An 18,073-nucleotide genomic window follows, 5' to 3' on the forward strand; every position below is an offset into this window, starting at 1 on the left:
ACCAAGATGGTTGAAAATAATTTGGAACCGGTTTGGTTTCATGTTGTTGATGAGGATGACCCTCAAACTCACACACAAGCATATCATACATATGCATGAGGCCAATGCCTGTTACAGTGTGAAGGACATTAACTAAACAAACTACTGCTGACTTTTTTTTAAATACCAGCCAACAGTTCAACTAATTTAAAGCTTCTATGGCCTTTGTGTGACCATTAAGTCACACATTTTGTTGTTTTCATTGTTAAAAAGGAGTCTTATTTGCACGGTTCTGTACTAACAGAATTGTACAGAAAACCAATTTCTTGGTTGTCAGCCAGAAGCCTTTTCTCTCATTATTTGACAGGGTGCGATTTGTTCTTCTGAGTTTTTTCTGTTTAAGCAAGATAATTTGTTTTCTGGGTAAACAAAAAAAGGAAAAGTAATTGGCTTCCTATTTTAAACAGACTGCCTCAGAATGACTATGGGCTTTGCAAACACGAGCCATACCATTTACAATATTAAACAAAAACATTTACTTACACATTTATGTACACTGCACAGTAGTTAGCTCGCTTACATTTTATTTACCTAAACAAGGGGATTTACCACAGTTTTATCAGTACATTAAAAGTGTTACCATGTTACAAATATCTGCAAACTCATCAAAGGAATTATAAAAATATATAGTTTGGCCTGAGTAGAAGCTTTTGGATCAGGTTTAAGTTGCATCTCTCATAATGATTACTAGTAACCTATACTGAAGTAGCTGCCTTTTAAAGAAATTGGTCAGTGAGAAGAAAAAGTTTTTGGGTGAGGTTCTATTCAGCTTTGTTCAACAAATCCAGTAACTGTAGAAAGGATAAGAAGGAGTGTTGTCTTGTTAACAGCCAAAAGTAGAGATGTCTTAAACCGGAAATCCCATCATAGGCTCTATTTTTCTATTTCCCCTGAAAACTGGGGTTTTCGAATGTCAGAGTTAGCGTAGAGGATGGAAGCAAATTCAAAATACCCTTTGGGTGTGTTTCCATTGGCTCCTAATGAAAACCATATTTACTCATCTCAATGGAGTGCTCAGCGAGTAAGCTGAAAGGATTTAAGTCAAGTTAATCTATCCACCATCTCACAGCTCCGGCCTGCAGCACAGGCACAGCACAGAACCAAGCCTTGGGGTAAGGACAAACTGTTTGTGAATCACCAAATTGTGAAAATAAAATCGCAGATCACAGAAGGATTAATTATATTTCCAACAGCAGTAGCTCCGAAAAAAAGGATCCACACATTTTGTGAGGGTGGCCTATTTCTTTTCTCTGTCATGCTTTATAACTCCGAGAGCTACTGTATTGTGGTAGACAGAGTGTGATTGAGAAAATGTGGGGATATTTTTAGCGAAACAGTCACTGGCCTGAGGGGACAAAGAGTGTGTTTTTTTGCAGTTGTTTCACAATGAACCTCTGGATCCATGCCCAGGAGAGACTTCAGATCTTCACTGAATCAGCTTTCTTCTCCTCCACAATGTGCAGTTTCCTGATTGACAATGTGTGGCTTTTTCCCCTACTCCCCCATCCTCTATTGGTGTGCTGGTGATCTGTGACTACTGTTCTGTAGACTACTCGAACAATTGAGTAATTATATGAATTAAATGACATGCACTCAGTTAACAAAGGGAAATCTATCAACCAAAGTCATTTGCCAATAGAAACAGGCCCAGTATGTCTTACTGATTTGTAGTTTGACTGGGGAAACTATTAGGACTGCCTGACTTCATCATGCTGCCTGAGTGAACCCATGTACACCACTATCACTTGTGGTGATAACACCACGCATGCTAATACAAGAGTTACGCTAATATCATCATTAGTGTCCACTTGCTCATGCTATACCGAGACATGGAGTTTTTCTCTATGACCAGATTATTCTTCCCTGACCTGAATTTGACCTCTCATATACTTTCCATTGTGGCGTTCCAGCGAGCGTTGCCATTGTCTTTTCACTGTATGCTGCATTGATTCCAATTACCAGCAGTGACAACTTGTTTCACGTGACAAATCACACAGACAGACATCCAGACACACCCGTCCTCCTTCTCTTCATCCTGCTCTGTCTTGGCTGTCTCCCACGCAGACCAGCTGTTTGGACCAGTTTAAATGTTGCCTCTCAGCGCGTTCCGGGAGCCCAGCCATCAGGGCCCGATGTGCCAAGCATTCGCTCTCTATCTCTCGCTTTCTCTCTTAGTATCCACTCATCAGCATACAGTCTGTTCTGATTGGCTGTCTGAACAGAAGCTGTGTTGCTCGTTCTTCCACAGCTGGGCGATTCATGGTCAAGTCTGACACTTTGTGCCTGCCTCTGTTGCGCATGGCTTGGTTTGTGCTGTGATGAGTGGGATATAGATATGAAACTCCCCCTTACTTTAAACCATTGAAATATCCGGTCACTCTACTATCTCATTAACACCAAGCATCTGTCTTCCCAACTACTATTGGAGCCTGGCCCTGTTGAGAAGACATCAAAGCCCTATTCAGACAATATGTATCATACTGAGCTAAACAATTAGCTTTGCTTGAATTTGTATCCTGTCCTATTAACTCAGAGACCAAGGAGCTGAAGCCAAAGGAAAAAACACATTTAAAGAAACAAAAGGTGTGATAGGGTTTGCACCAGATATACAGTTAAAGGTTTGGACACACTTCCCCATTCAAGTGATTCAGACTGGGTGAAGATGAATGGTCTAGCCCAACAATTACCCAAAATTCACCCCTAAGACTAGTCTGTTAATGTCCTTGAGTGGTGCCGGCTTGCATCTTTCAATATTCCACAGCTGATCACAGGACAACCACCTGGTTATTTACAAAATTAGTTATTTACAAAAAAATTAATTGTTCATGGATAACCAAACATAAGTTCACAGCTAGCTGACAGACAGAACCATACCCATACCATACCCATTCATACCCTTTTAGACCTGACTCCCAGGCACAAAGCTTTATCGAAGTTGAAAGCAATCTAATAATTCAAACGATTTACTTCCCGGTTTGACACAATTTTCCCTCTGAGTTGGTCATTGATTTAAAAAAAGATTGTTGTGGAGGAGTAAATTGAGACCAACACTGGAAGGGTCCTTTAAAAAAAAAGTCCCAGTTACACAGTTCATTCACTGCCAAAATGGAACAGTATCTTGGCCTCATCTGTGACGTCTGTTACTTCACACCAGAAGATGTGCCTAATTATGACATTCGTTGATTGCCTACGTGTGGTTGACACGTATTATTCATTGTGTGACAGAGATGTGGGTGTGTTTGTTTCATTTGGAATATTGCATTTACGTGTTTACCACTGGAGTAAATTATTTCAATGTAAATGTAAATATCTTTCAGTTGATGGGGTCCCATCTCTTAAGGGGGTTAAAAACGGCACTCCTTGGCCAGCCGTATTTCATTTGACGGTTGCACACACGATTAAGGATGCTTTGCTTTTATTTTTCCATTGTCCACATTTACCTGAATTCTATTCTCTAGACTGGAATTCCTCTATTAAGTCTATTGCAGTCATAACTACCGCTACAATTTCCACTACAGTAACATATAGGTGAAGCAAGGACACACAACTTATCGTCTGGTTTCTCACCTTTGTCTCTTTTCCTGCCTTTCAGATGGCTCCTCCACACTCTGCCTGTCGTCTGTGCGGGAGCTCCCAGGCCAACTGCAGGACCTTTACCAGCAAGGCTTCTCCCTGGCTGCTGTTCACCCCTTCATTCATCCCTGCGACCCGGACACGGTCAGCCTCCAGCACCGGCTCTACCGGGCTGTGCTGATCCGCCTCAACGACGGGTAAGAAAACACACACGTCTCCATGTTAGAACAGCACCTACTCGCAGAGCACAGAAGCTTCGTCCGGAGCAACTTGTTCATGCGGTCTGTCGTTGTGTCACTTTTACAGTGAACAGAAGCAGTATGATCCCATGGACACAGCCAGTGGAATTCAAACGTCTTGACAGACGGCTGTATTTTGGCATCACAGGAGGTCTTTTGGGTCAGAAGGCAGGTGTGTTGGACGTTAGCGAGCAAATCATCCCTCTCCGAGCTTTTGATGTGCCGGCCAGCATCTGAAATGGCCCCAAGGTCACAGCTGCCCCCCCACCACAGCTGGCCTCTAGCCGTCGCAATGTCTCTGTCTCTAGCACTGGGCCGGTGTCAGCTTGGATCAGGGCTTGGCGCTACTGACTCCAAGGGTGTATGAAAGGCATGTAGGGCTGGCACAGCTGCTGGTGGTGGTGGTCTGACCAGATGAAGCCTCGGCGGTTGGCCTTGCCTGCCCGTTTCCTACCAGCTGGCTGTTATGAAGGGCAGCAGTTTCATGCATGTTAACTGGAAGTGTTTGGCCACATTCAGGGTTGCCAGAGAATCACTGCCTGTGTGTGAAGTATAAGCAGACCCTCGCCACTCACTGTCTCCCGGTGGGGTTAAAGGGGCACGCGGGAACCTTTCACCCTGGGCTTTTAGCAGCGTTGTTTGGCCTGTCTCAAGAAATGTGTATGTGTGTGTAGGCGTGCTGGTGTTCATGCATGTGTGTGTGGTAGCGTAGCAAGGGACCTTTACAAGGGATTGTGGGTGTTTTTTCTGGAGGTTCCAGAGCCACGGGGTTGGACAGAGATGTCCGACCCCATAAAAACCCAGAATCCTCCCATGTTGAAATATGATCCGGGAATTCACCTCAATAAATAAATATTGAGGATGCTGAAAGTAATTTGTAGTGTTACTGTAGGAAGGAATTTAATGGCTGACTTCTGGTGCATTTCATTGGAACTGGATAGGAAATTCACAGACAGCCACGCAGTGGAAGAAACGAGTGGAATAAACTACATAATAAATAAAAATGAATGTGATGAAAATTAAGTGATTTTGTCATTTAATTTGACCATTTTATTTTGAACCCAATCCAATATTTTGCTCAAATCTAAATATGTGGAGTCAATTTACTAAGATAGAAAATGTATTGAGTGAAATCTTCTAAGTTTGGTTATAATTTCCTTGCACGTCCGATCTTGCCAGATGGCTCTGTTTTTCAAGGGTGATTCAAGATGTTAAACTTATTTTACACATCAATATAAGTAATGGATCATGATGATTAGATAATTGTGTTCAATAATAAGACAACCAATTCTCCTGTTTCCTTATTTTATTGGTAGAGGGCAAATACAGCATCCTGTAATCTTTGCAGATCAGCTTTTGAAATTTACATTCAAGTATGCTACATCTTATCTGTCTTAGAAATATATAAATAAATATTACTGAACAAACACAACATCCAGCAATTTCAGTTGAGTTGAAGTTCAGGAAATCTGTCACTTTAAATGAATTCTTTAGGCCGTAATCTATGGCTTTCACCTGACTTATATAAAGCATCCCAAACATGCTCAACTGTGGGCGTTTCTTCTCAGTCTGCTGGCCAATTATACAAGCTGCAAATGTCTCCAAAACAATGTTGGAGATGGTTGAGAAATGTACATTAAATTCTCTTGCATGCGCTCTGTTGGAACATGGCTGCAGTCAGCATGCCAACTGCAAGCTCTATTAGAACTTAGGAATTCTGTAGTTGTGACAAAACTGCACATCATTAAGTGACCTTTTTACTGTGCAACCAACATGCTGTTTAAACAGGATCAGGCCCACCAGTCAGGTGGATTGGTTGTCTTGACAAATGGGAAATGTTCAATAACAAGGATGTAAACAAATTTATGCACAGCGTTTAAAAGAAAAAAAGCATTTGATTTCCGCTAATGAAACACATTCATTTATATTATTGTTTTGTGTAAAAAATGCATAAACCCAAAATAATGCACTCTCCCAACATTTATGTAGAACAGATACAGCTTTAATAAATCATTTTGCAACTTCTGCAGATAATAAATTTTTTTTAGAAAAGAAATAAGCATCAGGGAGACAAATGTACAGCACTTTTTAACAAAGCAATTTGGTTCCCAATGTTCACCGAAAAGCAGCAGTGGAGGGTGGATGAATTCTCTGTGGAAGCCAACATATATATTTCAACGTCTTTAAGCTGTTATTCAATATTCATAGCCTTACACACACCACCAGCCTTGACTAGAAGACAACAGTCACAGAGCAGTTGAAAAAAGAGGCTTTACTCATTAGTGTCATCCCAAAACCTCATGTTGTGAGGTAGGGTTCTGTGTGTGTATGTGTGTGTGTGTGTTTGTGTGTGCACGTGCGTGTGCATGTGTGTGTGTGTGCGTGTGGGTGTGTGATGCACTGTTAGAAACACTTTGAGGACTCACCCTCCTGGTGAAAGCTATTCTCCTATTCATGTTGGCAACTTGATAAAACAGCTTGACGTCATACAACATACAGTATATTCATTTTTGTCTTTTTACTCAATGAAGCAAACGCTACCTGGTTAAAGGTTCTAGTTAAACATCCTTCATCATGAAACGAGCCATAAGGACCCAGCTAGTTAACATTTAACCCACTTCCACCCTCTCACATGTTTGGATGACACGATGTATACCGTTATGTACATTCAACAAGTAGAACTCTTTATTGCCTCCATGGCAATTTACTAATGGGGATCTTTTAGCTGTAGGAGAACAGCAACTGTTTGTGCCGCTGGATACAACATTTTAGGAGTTTCAAAGTACTTTGTTTAGACAATGTAGCTCCGGTTCGCTTTCTAAAGATCACCTTTGCCCATTAATGAGCTTCTACAGAAAATACATCACGCACCCTTCAGCCTCTGTCCCCACGTACGTAACCACACACGTTTCAGACCCTAATCTTCAACTGGAACAAAAGAGGGGCACAGAAATATTGATTCTGTATGAAAAGAGATGGATGAATGGGCAGCAGCGTGAGCCTTCCAACAGGCATGGTTGCCTTTCTTCTGCAGAAAACAATTTTAATACGGAGAGGAATGGAAAGAGGGAGAACACAAGCACGCAGCTGGAGAGTGAAAGAGGGAGAATGAGAGAGACAGTGGGGATAGGGGGGCGAGGGGTGCCCAACCGGCCTTACAGGCCTGCTCAGCCTCTGTCACCGTGGAGACGGCTGCTCACATCAGCACCAGCCCAGGGGATGAAAGAGAAAGAGCGAAAAACAAAATCAAACAGGGAGCATCTTCTTCCTGTTCCCCTGTCAGGCCCGGGAATCAGCCGGAGAACAGAGGCAGAGAAAACTGCAGATGAAAGCACGACAGGGAAACCATTCATCACTCTCCAAAAACAAACAGACCTAAAAGTGTCTTCTTCTCGCTGGGTTGCGCCATGCGTCGGCGCTGTGTGCGTGTGTGTGTCTGTGAGAGAGAGAGAGAGAATGAGAGAGACACCAAAACAGGTAGGGGAACAGCAGCTGGATGCATTGTGTTTAGTATGCGCACACTGTCTCTGGCTACTATCCTAGCCAAGTCTCTACAGCATTAGCCTCAGTTTTAAAGCCTCAGTGAACAAGGCAATAGTTGCACCCAGGGTGACACCGTAAAGCCTCCCAGAGCCAGGACTCACACCGGCAGGTCCGAGTGCCATTTTTTTTTGTAAATGACGAACAGTCACCTGGAACGACTGTTTGGTTAAGTAGGCCTTGACTCTACAATCTGTAGCCACTTTGTGATTCGTCGCCAGTGACGGTGATAACCTGCTCAAATCGGTAGCTCAGTTAGAATGGATAGGACCATTAGATTCTTTAAATGTCAACTGTCAAATTCCCCAATGTTCAATTTTGGTTGCAGCTGAGCAGGGTTACAGTTCACCAGACAATGTCTGATGGGATATATTCATCATCAATTGGATAATTACGGGGCTCAGGGAGGGAGGTATGGACCAGAAACCATTAGAGAGGATTCGCTCCAATGAAATTATTCATGATTGTGAAAAGCTGACATTAGAAAAAGATGTGCTATATTATTAATGGCCGGAGATGAACGATTGCTAAACACAGGTTCGTTGGCTAATCCCGAACAAGCCGTTGTCATGGGGATAAATATTTTGGAGACAGCTACGTTTGGGAGATGTGTGAGATTTGGGATTCTGGGTTTAAAGCTTCATTCGGCAAATAAAATCAACATCACACCACATCATGTCAAGAATTGAAATAACCAGTGGTAGATTCCCTGGTTTTCAACCCCCAGACTGTGCCTGTAATACTCCCTGTGGTCCTTGAGCCTGACCGACAGGGCAGCTGAGTATATAGCAGCAGTCAGCTGAGAGAGGAAGCAGGCAGGTTGGCTGCAGAGAGGAGGCAGGCTAACATTTGACACTTCCTACAGCCACATGGGGCCAGGTGCCGGGCAGCAGAGATAGCCGCATCACACAGAGACGAAGGCCTGCAGCTGATAAGGCTATTCTTTATTATTATTTTCAGCCGTTATTGTCATTTCATGTCGGGACACTTTTTGACATTACCGCTCTGGATCTGAGCACTTTTCAAGTTCAGACATCCAATGTCCATTTCATGATTCGCAGTAATAGCATCTGACCAGCCGCTAGAAAGGTTGCCAGATTGAATCCCTGAGCCGGAAAAAGGTGAAAACCAAGTCCCTCTGCCTTTGAGCAACGCAATTAACCGTAACCCGCTCCGGAGAAGAACATCTGCTAAATGATTCAAAAACAATACATTTCCAATAACAAAACATGGCAAACGAGTGAGCCAGACTTGTGCTGTTTTACTTCCCTGTGGAGCTTCATGGTGCTATTAGTGCGCGTCAGGTTTTTAACAACCTCTGCCCCGATTCAGAGTCTCCAACATATTTCCTCATTGACACCGTGTGCTCTTTGATCTGGGATTATTGAACAAAGACGGGAGACCGGTGTGCTGGTGACGCCTGACTTCTGTGGGGCGCTGTTGACTGGGAGAAATGATTCACACCCGCTGCGCTGCGAAGTCAGGGTGACAGCAAGAGAGCTAGAACACTGGGGTGCATTTCATACGGTTTAATATACATGTACACACAAACAGACATGCACAAAGTGGAATTCGTGGGCACGTACGGGACACACACACACACCCACACACACATGTGCCACGGCTGGAGCGTGGAGGGGCCTCATCTGTTTTGTCGACTGGGTAGGAACAGAAGCAGAGTTTGGGGCATTAGCCTCCTCCAGGGCTATCTGTGGGATTTCCTTCAGAGAAAATAGACTAAGGCAGACCCATATAAATAGATTCTATCCTCCCAAAATACAGAAGTGGGAAAACAAGCCAAGATTAGCATTGCATTGAGGGTTTTATTGCGTCCTAATGTGCCCCTTTTCTCTTGCTGTTCTCCATTGAGCTGGCCAACAGCTCCACTGACGATGTTCTGGGGATTAATTTAGTGTGGGTGGACATACATTCCTTGCATACATCACTAAATAGGTCATTTTCAAGGATTCCTCTGCGTGACCATTTCGGTACGTGTTACAATAATGTGGCACATGTCTGTATTGTCTGTGACTGAGATGCTCTCCTCTCTTCGTCCCGCTGCGTGGGCGCCTCCTGCAGGTTGGAGAGGAGCCTGTCAAGCTGTGCACCCTATCGCCTGCAGCTGGAGCAGTGTCTGCCTGCCGACCAGGTGCCCACCCCAGAGCTCATCCAGGGCTACGTCAAGAAGGTGAGCTTCAGATAAGGGTTTTCATACCTGGCTGGGTTTGGTTATGCATCATCCAGAGCCTGTTGGAGCCATACTGGAAAGGACAGAAAACTAGAACAGTGCCAGAATAGGCTCCTGGTGGACTCAAATGAGAGCCAATGCTGACTGTCCTGTGGGCTCCAGAGACCCTGTGGAAGAAGACAATCTCCGTTGTCTGTTGGGTTTCATCTTTGTTTTGACTGTACAGAGGATGACACCGTCCTACATTTTAACGAAGCGCTGGGGAGTGGACAAGGTTTATCAACGCAGCCAGCCAATCACCTGAGCACCACAGCGTTTCATTTGAGTCCTACAGCACTCTCTCTCCGTCTAATATCTGGAAAATAGGATATGTATGCCTTAATGTAGGACTGAGAGAATACGAGTATTTACATTGGACTGGTCTACTTCAGTAGTGGATACATTGCTAACACAAATCTCTGTAGAGTGAGCTAATGTCCCAAGCCCTGTCATTTTAGCAGAAATCACAATTATAAGCAGCATTTTGTAATGGTAAATATCTATAGAAAGGTATGATGTTCTTATGTTCTCATGAACTAAGCATGTGCAGTGTAGAATACAGTGTGATTGTCCATTCGATGTGGACCAGATTTTAAATCCGATGTTGACCATTACCTTCACATGAGTCACTCCATTGCAGCACACACACATGCAGACACACACCCACACACACACACACAAACACACAGAGTCAAAATGATCTTTCTCCCGCATTGACGGAAAGTGTTGCTCTCAAATGAGACAATATTTCTTTTTTATGTTGGCAATTTCATTTTGCAATATAGCGTACCCGCGCTGAGCAAACGTTCATTAGATATTAAACAATGCAGCACAAAAACAATGTGACTGTTTCACAATTACATTGCATAGAGAATAACCTGCAATCTGGACCATATGCTGATTTGATTGAATTCTGCAGGTCCCAGGCTGCAGATAGCAGGATGTGCAGCCTCTGGCTTGATCTTATTAGAGAAAGATAATGGAAAATGACACCATTAATATTAGTTGACAGTTAACATTTTCATTTAGTTTGATGGAAAATACCAATATTGACAATAAAATGCCAAGACACAATGAAATGGGCAAAAGATTGCCTGATTCAGGTTGCACTTCTGCCAAGGCTGGAGCCATCACTGTCCAATCGTCTATACTGTACAGAAGCTCAACATGACAGCCTGACGTTGGGCAGATCGCTCGACGGAAGACGGGTGAATCTACAATAATGTGCATGCACCTGCATGGTAAACCATCCCCTGGAATCCAGTAAAGTGGGGAACGACCGGGGGGAAACCTAGACACGGTTTTACAGTGGCACAAACTAGAACTGTGTGTTCATGTTCTAGGTTGTGTTTCACAGAATTTGTAAACCAACCTAGAACGTGGGTCTCTCGTCATTAGCTAACGTTGTCTAAAAGACTGTCCACCACTGGTGCAGGACGCACAGTTTGTTTTCACGCTGAAAGGCTGTTATTAAATGATATTATTAAAAGTGAGTCGGTCCACCACTCTCTCTAAGGCAGGTGTTTCCCGTCTCCCTCCCTCTAGCAGATCCAGGATGCTGCAGACCAGGGGGTCGTGTTTGTCGGCTTCATTCAGGAGCCGTGCGGCATACGGGGTACCCAGACCAGCGTGCCGGAGACGCCCTCTTTCTCCCTCCACTCCAGCCCCAGCTCCGTCCTGGGCTCCCTGAGCAGCGGCAGCCCGACTACCCCGCGGATCCATGGAGCACCGGGGGCCCAGGAGCAGACGATGGACGCCGGGGCCGCCGGGGGCCAGGGCTCCCCGCGTGACGACGGAGACGGGGGAGGGAAGGGACAGGCGTCGACCGCTGGGGAGAGTGACACTAAAGTGGGCGAAAACAGCGGAGATGGGGGGTCATCTCTCACTGTAACACCGTCCGCACACAGCCAGCAAGACCCCAGTCAGGATCGGATAGAGGAAGACACACTGACACATAACAATAATAAGACCAATGCCTTGGAGCTGAAGGAGAAGCCAAGCCGTCACACTGTCGATGGTGAGTCTTTTTTCGCATTTAAATTGGTTACCGTGTAATTGGACTCATATACTGTACTTTTGCCTGTCATGACTTTGAAGACTGGCAGACAGGAATCAACTAAAAACAGCATAAATGGTTCTTCAATTTGCTCAGACTGTGGCGCAGCACAGAGTTGGATGAAATTAGCATATTTCAGAACACCAGATGGACAGCTCCTCACTCTTTTCTCTCTCTCCATTTACATGTTCTTTTTCAACCCCAGTGTGAAAATGTGTTCATAAAATGAGTGTTGAAGTTACACTTTAGTGTGTGTGTGTGTATGTGTGAGGGAGTGGGTGGATGTGTGCGTACATATGCGCGTTCACCATACATGCTCGTCTCCCTGTAGACACAGTGCCCTGGTCCATCTGGACCTCCCTCCAGTGTATTTTGCAGGGAGATAATCCCCAAATGCCCCCCCTGGTCCCACCCCTTCTCCACCTCACTCAGTCTTATTCATCCTCCCTCATTCCCAAACCTTCACGGTTCAGACCACCACAGCATGGTTTCTGACCGCGTGCCAACTGCCCTTGTCCTCTTCGCTAATGCTCTCTCTGCTGAGGTGGACTCAAAGTCTCCATTCTGGGTGTAATCCTCCTGAGGTGTACGGCACTCCACACAGGCAACAGCAAAATGGTGAACGGGGAAAGGGTCACAAGCCCACAGTCAGAAGTGTAACTGTGACTGTGAAATTGGCATGGACTGAAATAGCGTCAGAACGCGTTGAGGTGATTAAAAATAGTGCTGAGAGGAATATTTCCATGGGAACACACGTGCGAGAGGAGAGGGAGAAGGCACGAAGATGGAAATGAAACAAACATCTGAATGGTGAATGCTATTTACATAAATCCTCTTAGAAAGGATGTTGTATGAAGCTACCAGCTCATAACTCTCCAACTCAAAATCATGCTGCTTGGAAAACATGACATGATGCTGCTTTGGGGATTTGTGTATTCCAAAGTGTTGTGTCAAGACTGTGCTGATCCAATCACTGTTGGGTGGCCTGGATTTGTGAAACATTCTAGAAGGTTCTTCAGGTCATCAGAGGGTTTTGGGACCTGACCTTGTGTCTTAGGTGGGTGGGCATCTATCTGTTCTGACATTAATGGGGCACATTTAGGACATGGTGATTTCTGTCATGTGCTTGTTTTCTTATTAGCCAATGTTACCAATGTTCTCAGATTATTGGGCAAGTTCCATAGCATTTGAGTGTGGCTTTACAGGTCTCATTAGTCAATGCATTCTACTGTGTTTTCACCATCCAAATCCCAGGGCAGGTGAGGGGCCGTCCAAATTATTCATAAACATTTTTCTTCTATACCTTCTTTTTCTTCCTTCCCGACTGTAATCATATCCAGTTGTGTCTCACAAAAACTCCCGACCGATTAGGGAGAGTTGAATATGGCGGCGAGCCTTCCTCCAACTCATCCAAACGAGGCCTTTTGGCCTTATTCCATGCTGCTTATCCAAGTGGGTCACAACCTGTATGAGGGAACCTTCTTTCATCTGACATACTTTGTTAACTTTTCAGGCACAACGAGACGTTGTTTAATCTTGATTTTGCATTTTGATTAGCTTATTATGTGGGAATAATTTGATGCACTGTAGTACGGATCCCTTGCTCATTTTCACTCTTCCCAAGGCTGTATTCATAACTCAGAATTGCAGTACCCTTCGTAAATTTTTGGACATTGAACCAATTTTTCTTGATTTCAATTCCAGACTTTTAGATTATAGAGCCAAAAAATAAGAAAGAATTATTCACTTTTCTTCACCTTGGAAAGCTAGCTGACAAATAACTATGTTATTTAATTCACCATGTTAAATGCCTTTCCATTGATCTGCTGCTTATTTCAAATACATGACCATTGACTGGCGGATAAGTGTTAGGGGTGTGCATTGGACATCATTTAATTATATGAACAGTATAGTTAGGCCTAGTCCACATGTACATGGGGATTTCTTAGAACAGGTTTTTTTCTCCTTCGTTCTTAAATTTAAAAAAAAAAAAATCACAATCCACATAAAAATGCAAAAACACACTGTCAAGTACTGTCAAAGAACATGCCAAACCAACAAGCGGCGATAAAACTCTATATCGCCCTACCCTGTCTATAATTTCCTACCCTCTCTATATAGCCCTACCCTTTCTATATAACCATACCCTCTCTATATAACCCTACCCTCTCTATATAGCCCTACCCTCTCTATATAGCCCTACCCTCTCTATATAGCTCTACCCTCTCTATATAACCCTACCCTCTCTATATAACCATACCCTCTCTATATAGCCCTACCCTCTCTATATAGCCCTACCCTCTCTATATATCCCTCCCCTCTCTATGTAACCATACCCTCTCTATATAGCCCTACCCTCTCTATATAACCATACCCTCTCTATATAACCATACCCTCTCTATATAACCCTACCCTCTCTATATAGCCCTACCCTCTCTATATAGCCCTACACTCTATCAGAAGCCTGAAAAAGATTATTACCAATTCCGGTAGGCTAACAACCATGGCGCGAGTGTTAGATGTAGCATTGACCTCCGTAGCGCATTCTGATGCCTCTGTTCCTCAATATAGTGGGAGAGTGACAGTACATATTTGTGTAAATATGTCAAAAGTCCTATTAGAAATATTAAAACTCACACTATTTTGGCTACGTCCGCCATTGCACAAAATCGCCTCATGTAAACAAAGGAGATAGCAGCACACACTCTGACGTTACGAGCCAAAATCTCAGGTTTCCTTGGCTACACATGAACATTGAAAAATCGAGTTACTCAATATCTTCACCCTGGAAGGAGTTTTTCAAAAGGTCCGTTTTCAGTGACCTAAAACGCCAAAATGCTTAGAAATATCTTTGGTTTTTAGATGTTTTTAAGACCGATACAACATGAGCGTTGCTACATAATGCTCGAAGGAGTGTGTCGTCTTAATCTAAAGTCGGCTCAAAGCCGTTTGTGGGAGGAAGGACTGAGCCCGCATATGGAGCAACCAGTGTGGTAGACACGCAAAACTCTGCAACAGAACTAGAAGCCAACATTTATCAACACATTATATTGAGTTTATTGGATGGAAATATCTAGAGAACCTAGTCAGCTAAGTTAGCTAGCTATGCTATTTGCTTAACTTGACGTTTTCTGCGATCCCAACCATCTTTATATTCCACAGACTAAAATTACATAGCATTTGGTAGCCAAATTACATTCGAGGGTAACAACTAATTCCGTAAATATATTTAGTCTTAATAATTTGTTAACTTTTGTCCACCTGCAAACAAGGTATAAGGCAGTAAGGTATATTTGCCTCATTCTGACTGACTGGGTCACCACACCACTATGACTTTGATTGACGAATGTCAACAACAAATGCATATATCAACAAAATAACCACCAACCTGCTGGTTATTGTTAATACTTTACCATCGACCTGCTGGCTATTGTTTATAATTGACCAAAATTGACACCTCAGCTACTGGTTATTGTTAATACTTTACCATAGACCTGCTGGTTATTGGAAATGCATTACTGTTGATCTGCTGGATAGTTGGAAATGAATTACAATTAATTTGCCAGTTATTGGAAATGTATTACCGTAAATCTGCTGGTTATTGTCATCTGGTGGAACATTGGAGCAACTGGTTTAGAGTCAAAACCAAGGACCTTCAACAGGCAACTCATTATCATGATGTGAAAGCCTAATTTCTATTTAATATATCTGTGTTGTGTTGTCATAGGCTGGTTTGCAATATGTTTGCACTTTCTCTAACATGTATAGAGTTCTGGTGCATTATTGTGATTTAGCAGCAATTCTGTAGCTTCCAACTGTGGAAAATTACAAGATTTGGGGAATTTGGTGGCCAGCTGTCACATCAGTCAGACGGGCAAGAAAGGAAATGGTTATAAATGATTCATTGTTCTGGGTGACTGACTGACTGACAGCAAACCAGAGAAAATGGCCCATGGTCCCCTTCCTGTGTGTGTGTGTGTACTTGCCTGTGTTTGTGAGTCTTCGTGTGTGTGGGAGTCACATTCTGGCCCTCCATCTGGTTCACATGGAAATGGCAGATATTTGCATTAAAAATACCAGATTATGCAGGTTTTGCTTTGAATGGGTGCTGCCTGAAGACCATCCAAATATGTATGCATTGGTCTGTATTCATTATCAACTATTTCAAGAACAAGTTTTTGGCTTTGCGGGATTGTGAAGAATTATCGATCAACTGTAATGCCATTAAATCCCTCTATTACAAGGTATGGGTCAACTCTATAATGTTATTCATTCCCTCCATCTGTAGTGTGTTATAAATCACCATTGTATCAACTCCATCACGTTACGGGTCCATTGAGTGACACTTCATGGTGGCACAATGTATAAGCTTGGGTATTGTGTTGTTCTGTCTTCTCAGGTGTGGAGCTGTTAGCCCTGTTCAACCAGCCCACAGACCGGGAGGGCCCACTAAAGTACTACACTGTGAAGGTGCCGCTGAGGGTCCAGCTCTGTGATCAGGGGGTCAAAGGGGTGGAGGCCAACTGGCTGGATCATATGACCCAGCATTTCAACAACGGAGCCTCCCTCGTCGATGGATACTTCCACCTGGGCAGCGACAATGGTGAACTAACTTATGTTATATGTTATATGTTATATGTTATAGCGCTAGCAAAGTAGTTCTTCTCTGTAGCAAACACATTTCATGACAAAATCTGACTTGTTCACAGTATTTATTTTTTTAACACATTTTGCTTGATTCCACAATAGTATATAAGCCAGGTATTGGTTAGCTATTGACAAAATGACTTTTTTGTTCTGGTAGTGTGCTGTAGTGTTTAGCTAGACCCAGGGCTATTTAATTCTGATGACTGTGAAATAAACCAGCTTGAGTAAATAAGACTCGTAATTCATTAATCTCCAAACGTGAACGCTTCAGCGACTCTGAAACACAGATAATTAACCTGATGGCAGATGAGGGCCTGCTCGCATATTTGACCTGTTTTAGATTTGGAGTAATGAATCGCATTACTATAATGTTTAGCATTTTTATGTGAAGTTAAGATATGCATGTTTGACTACAGCAGTGAGTGTATTATAAAAATACATAGAGGCGTGTTCATGAAATTGCTTCTGTAAAGAATACTGTACAAGAAAGACACCTGCCAATCTATGCCTGATAAACACTATTCAGTCAGACAGGATTGTGCGAGCCGTAGGAAATAAAAGCCCGGGCAACATGACATATTTTGTTGTAAGTTGCTAATTACATTAAAAGGAGGTGCATCTGCTTTTAACAAGCGCAAGAACCCACGGCCCATGTTGTCAACTCCAAATTTAGCACCTCTTTGAGATCCATTTTTGAATACATTACAGTGTGAGAATAAGCTCTTCTGCCTGACGCTTGAGACCATCTCCTCTATAAACATTATGGGCATTCTGGATTGTGCATCACAATCAAACATGTAGTGTCAGTGAAATTTAAGCTGAGCTTGATTGGAGATCATAATCACAGTCACAGCACTGCCTCCGAATGTTGTTATTTTTTATTATCTAAATTATCTAAAATAGGTGTGTACTTCTACTGTTTACAAAGCATGTAGAGGTCTGTAATGTTTATCGTAGGTACTCTTCAACTGTGAGTGACGGAATCTAAAATCAAAATCCAGAAAATCACATGATTTTTAAGTAATTAATTTGCATTAATTTGCAGTAATATTATTGCATGACATAAGTATTTGATACATCAGAAAAGCAGAACTTAATATTTGGTACAGAAACCTTTGTTTGCAATTACAGAGATCATACGTTTCCTGTAGTTCTTGACCAGGTTTGCACACACTGCAACAGGGATTTTGGGCCACTCCTCCATACAGACCTTCCCCAGATCCTTCAGGTTTCAGGGCTGTCGCTGGGCAATACGGACTTTCAGCTCCCTCCAAAGATTTTCTATTGGGTTCAGGTCTGTAGACTGGCTAGGCCACTCCTGGACCTTGAGATGCTTCTTACGGAGCCACTCCTTAGTTGCCCTGGCTGTGTGTTTTGGGTCATTGTCATGCTGGAAGACCCAGCCACGACCCATCTTCAATGCTCTTACTGAGGGAAGGAGGTTGTTGGCCAAGATCTCGCGATACATGGCCCCATCCATCCTCCCCTCAATACAGTGCAGTCGTCCTGTCCCCTTTGCAGAAAAGCATCCCCAAAGAATGATGTTTCCACCTCCATGCTTCACGGTTGGGATGGTGTTCTTGGGGTTGCACTCATCCTTCTTCGTCTTCCAAACACAGCGAGTGGAGTTTAGACCAAAAAAAAATGTTTTTGTCTCATCAGACCACATGACCTTCTCCCATTCCTCCTCTGGATCATCCAGAAGGTCATTGGTGTTAGAAACGGACGGTTTCGTATAGTGGTCAAATAATG

The 18,073-nt window shown here is 43.3% G+C and overlaps 1 protein-coding gene across 3 annotated transcripts in view; it reads left to right on the plus strand.

The window, feature by feature from the left end:
- The window catches only part of LOC105021869 (raftlin), a 63,796-nt gene that overhangs the window by 24,491 nt on the left and 21,232 nt on the right, over positions 1-18,073 (plus strand). For 2 of the 3 annotated variants that reach the window (XM_010889846.3, XM_010889845.3), the window contains exons 3-6: positions 3,632-3,809; positions 9,471-9,579; positions 11,164-11,635; positions 16,074-16,277. In XM_010889846.3, the coding sequence (XP_010888148.2) occupies positions 3,632-3,809; positions 9,471-9,579; positions 11,164-11,635; positions 16,074-16,277 (963 nt within the window). The remainder of the gene's footprint in view (positions 1-3,631; positions 3,810-9,470; positions 9,580-11,163; positions 11,636-16,073; positions 16,278-18,073) is intronic. The other variant, XM_010889847.3, reaches the window with a different exon arrangement.

This window comes from Esox lucius, chromosome 20 (assembly GCF_011004845.1).
Source record: "Esox lucius isolate fEsoLuc1 chromosome 20, fEsoLuc1.pri, whole genome shotgun sequence".
In the NCBI taxonomy this organism is placed as follows: domain Eukaryota; kingdom Metazoa; phylum Chordata; class Actinopteri; order Esociformes; family Esocidae; genus Esox; species Esox lucius.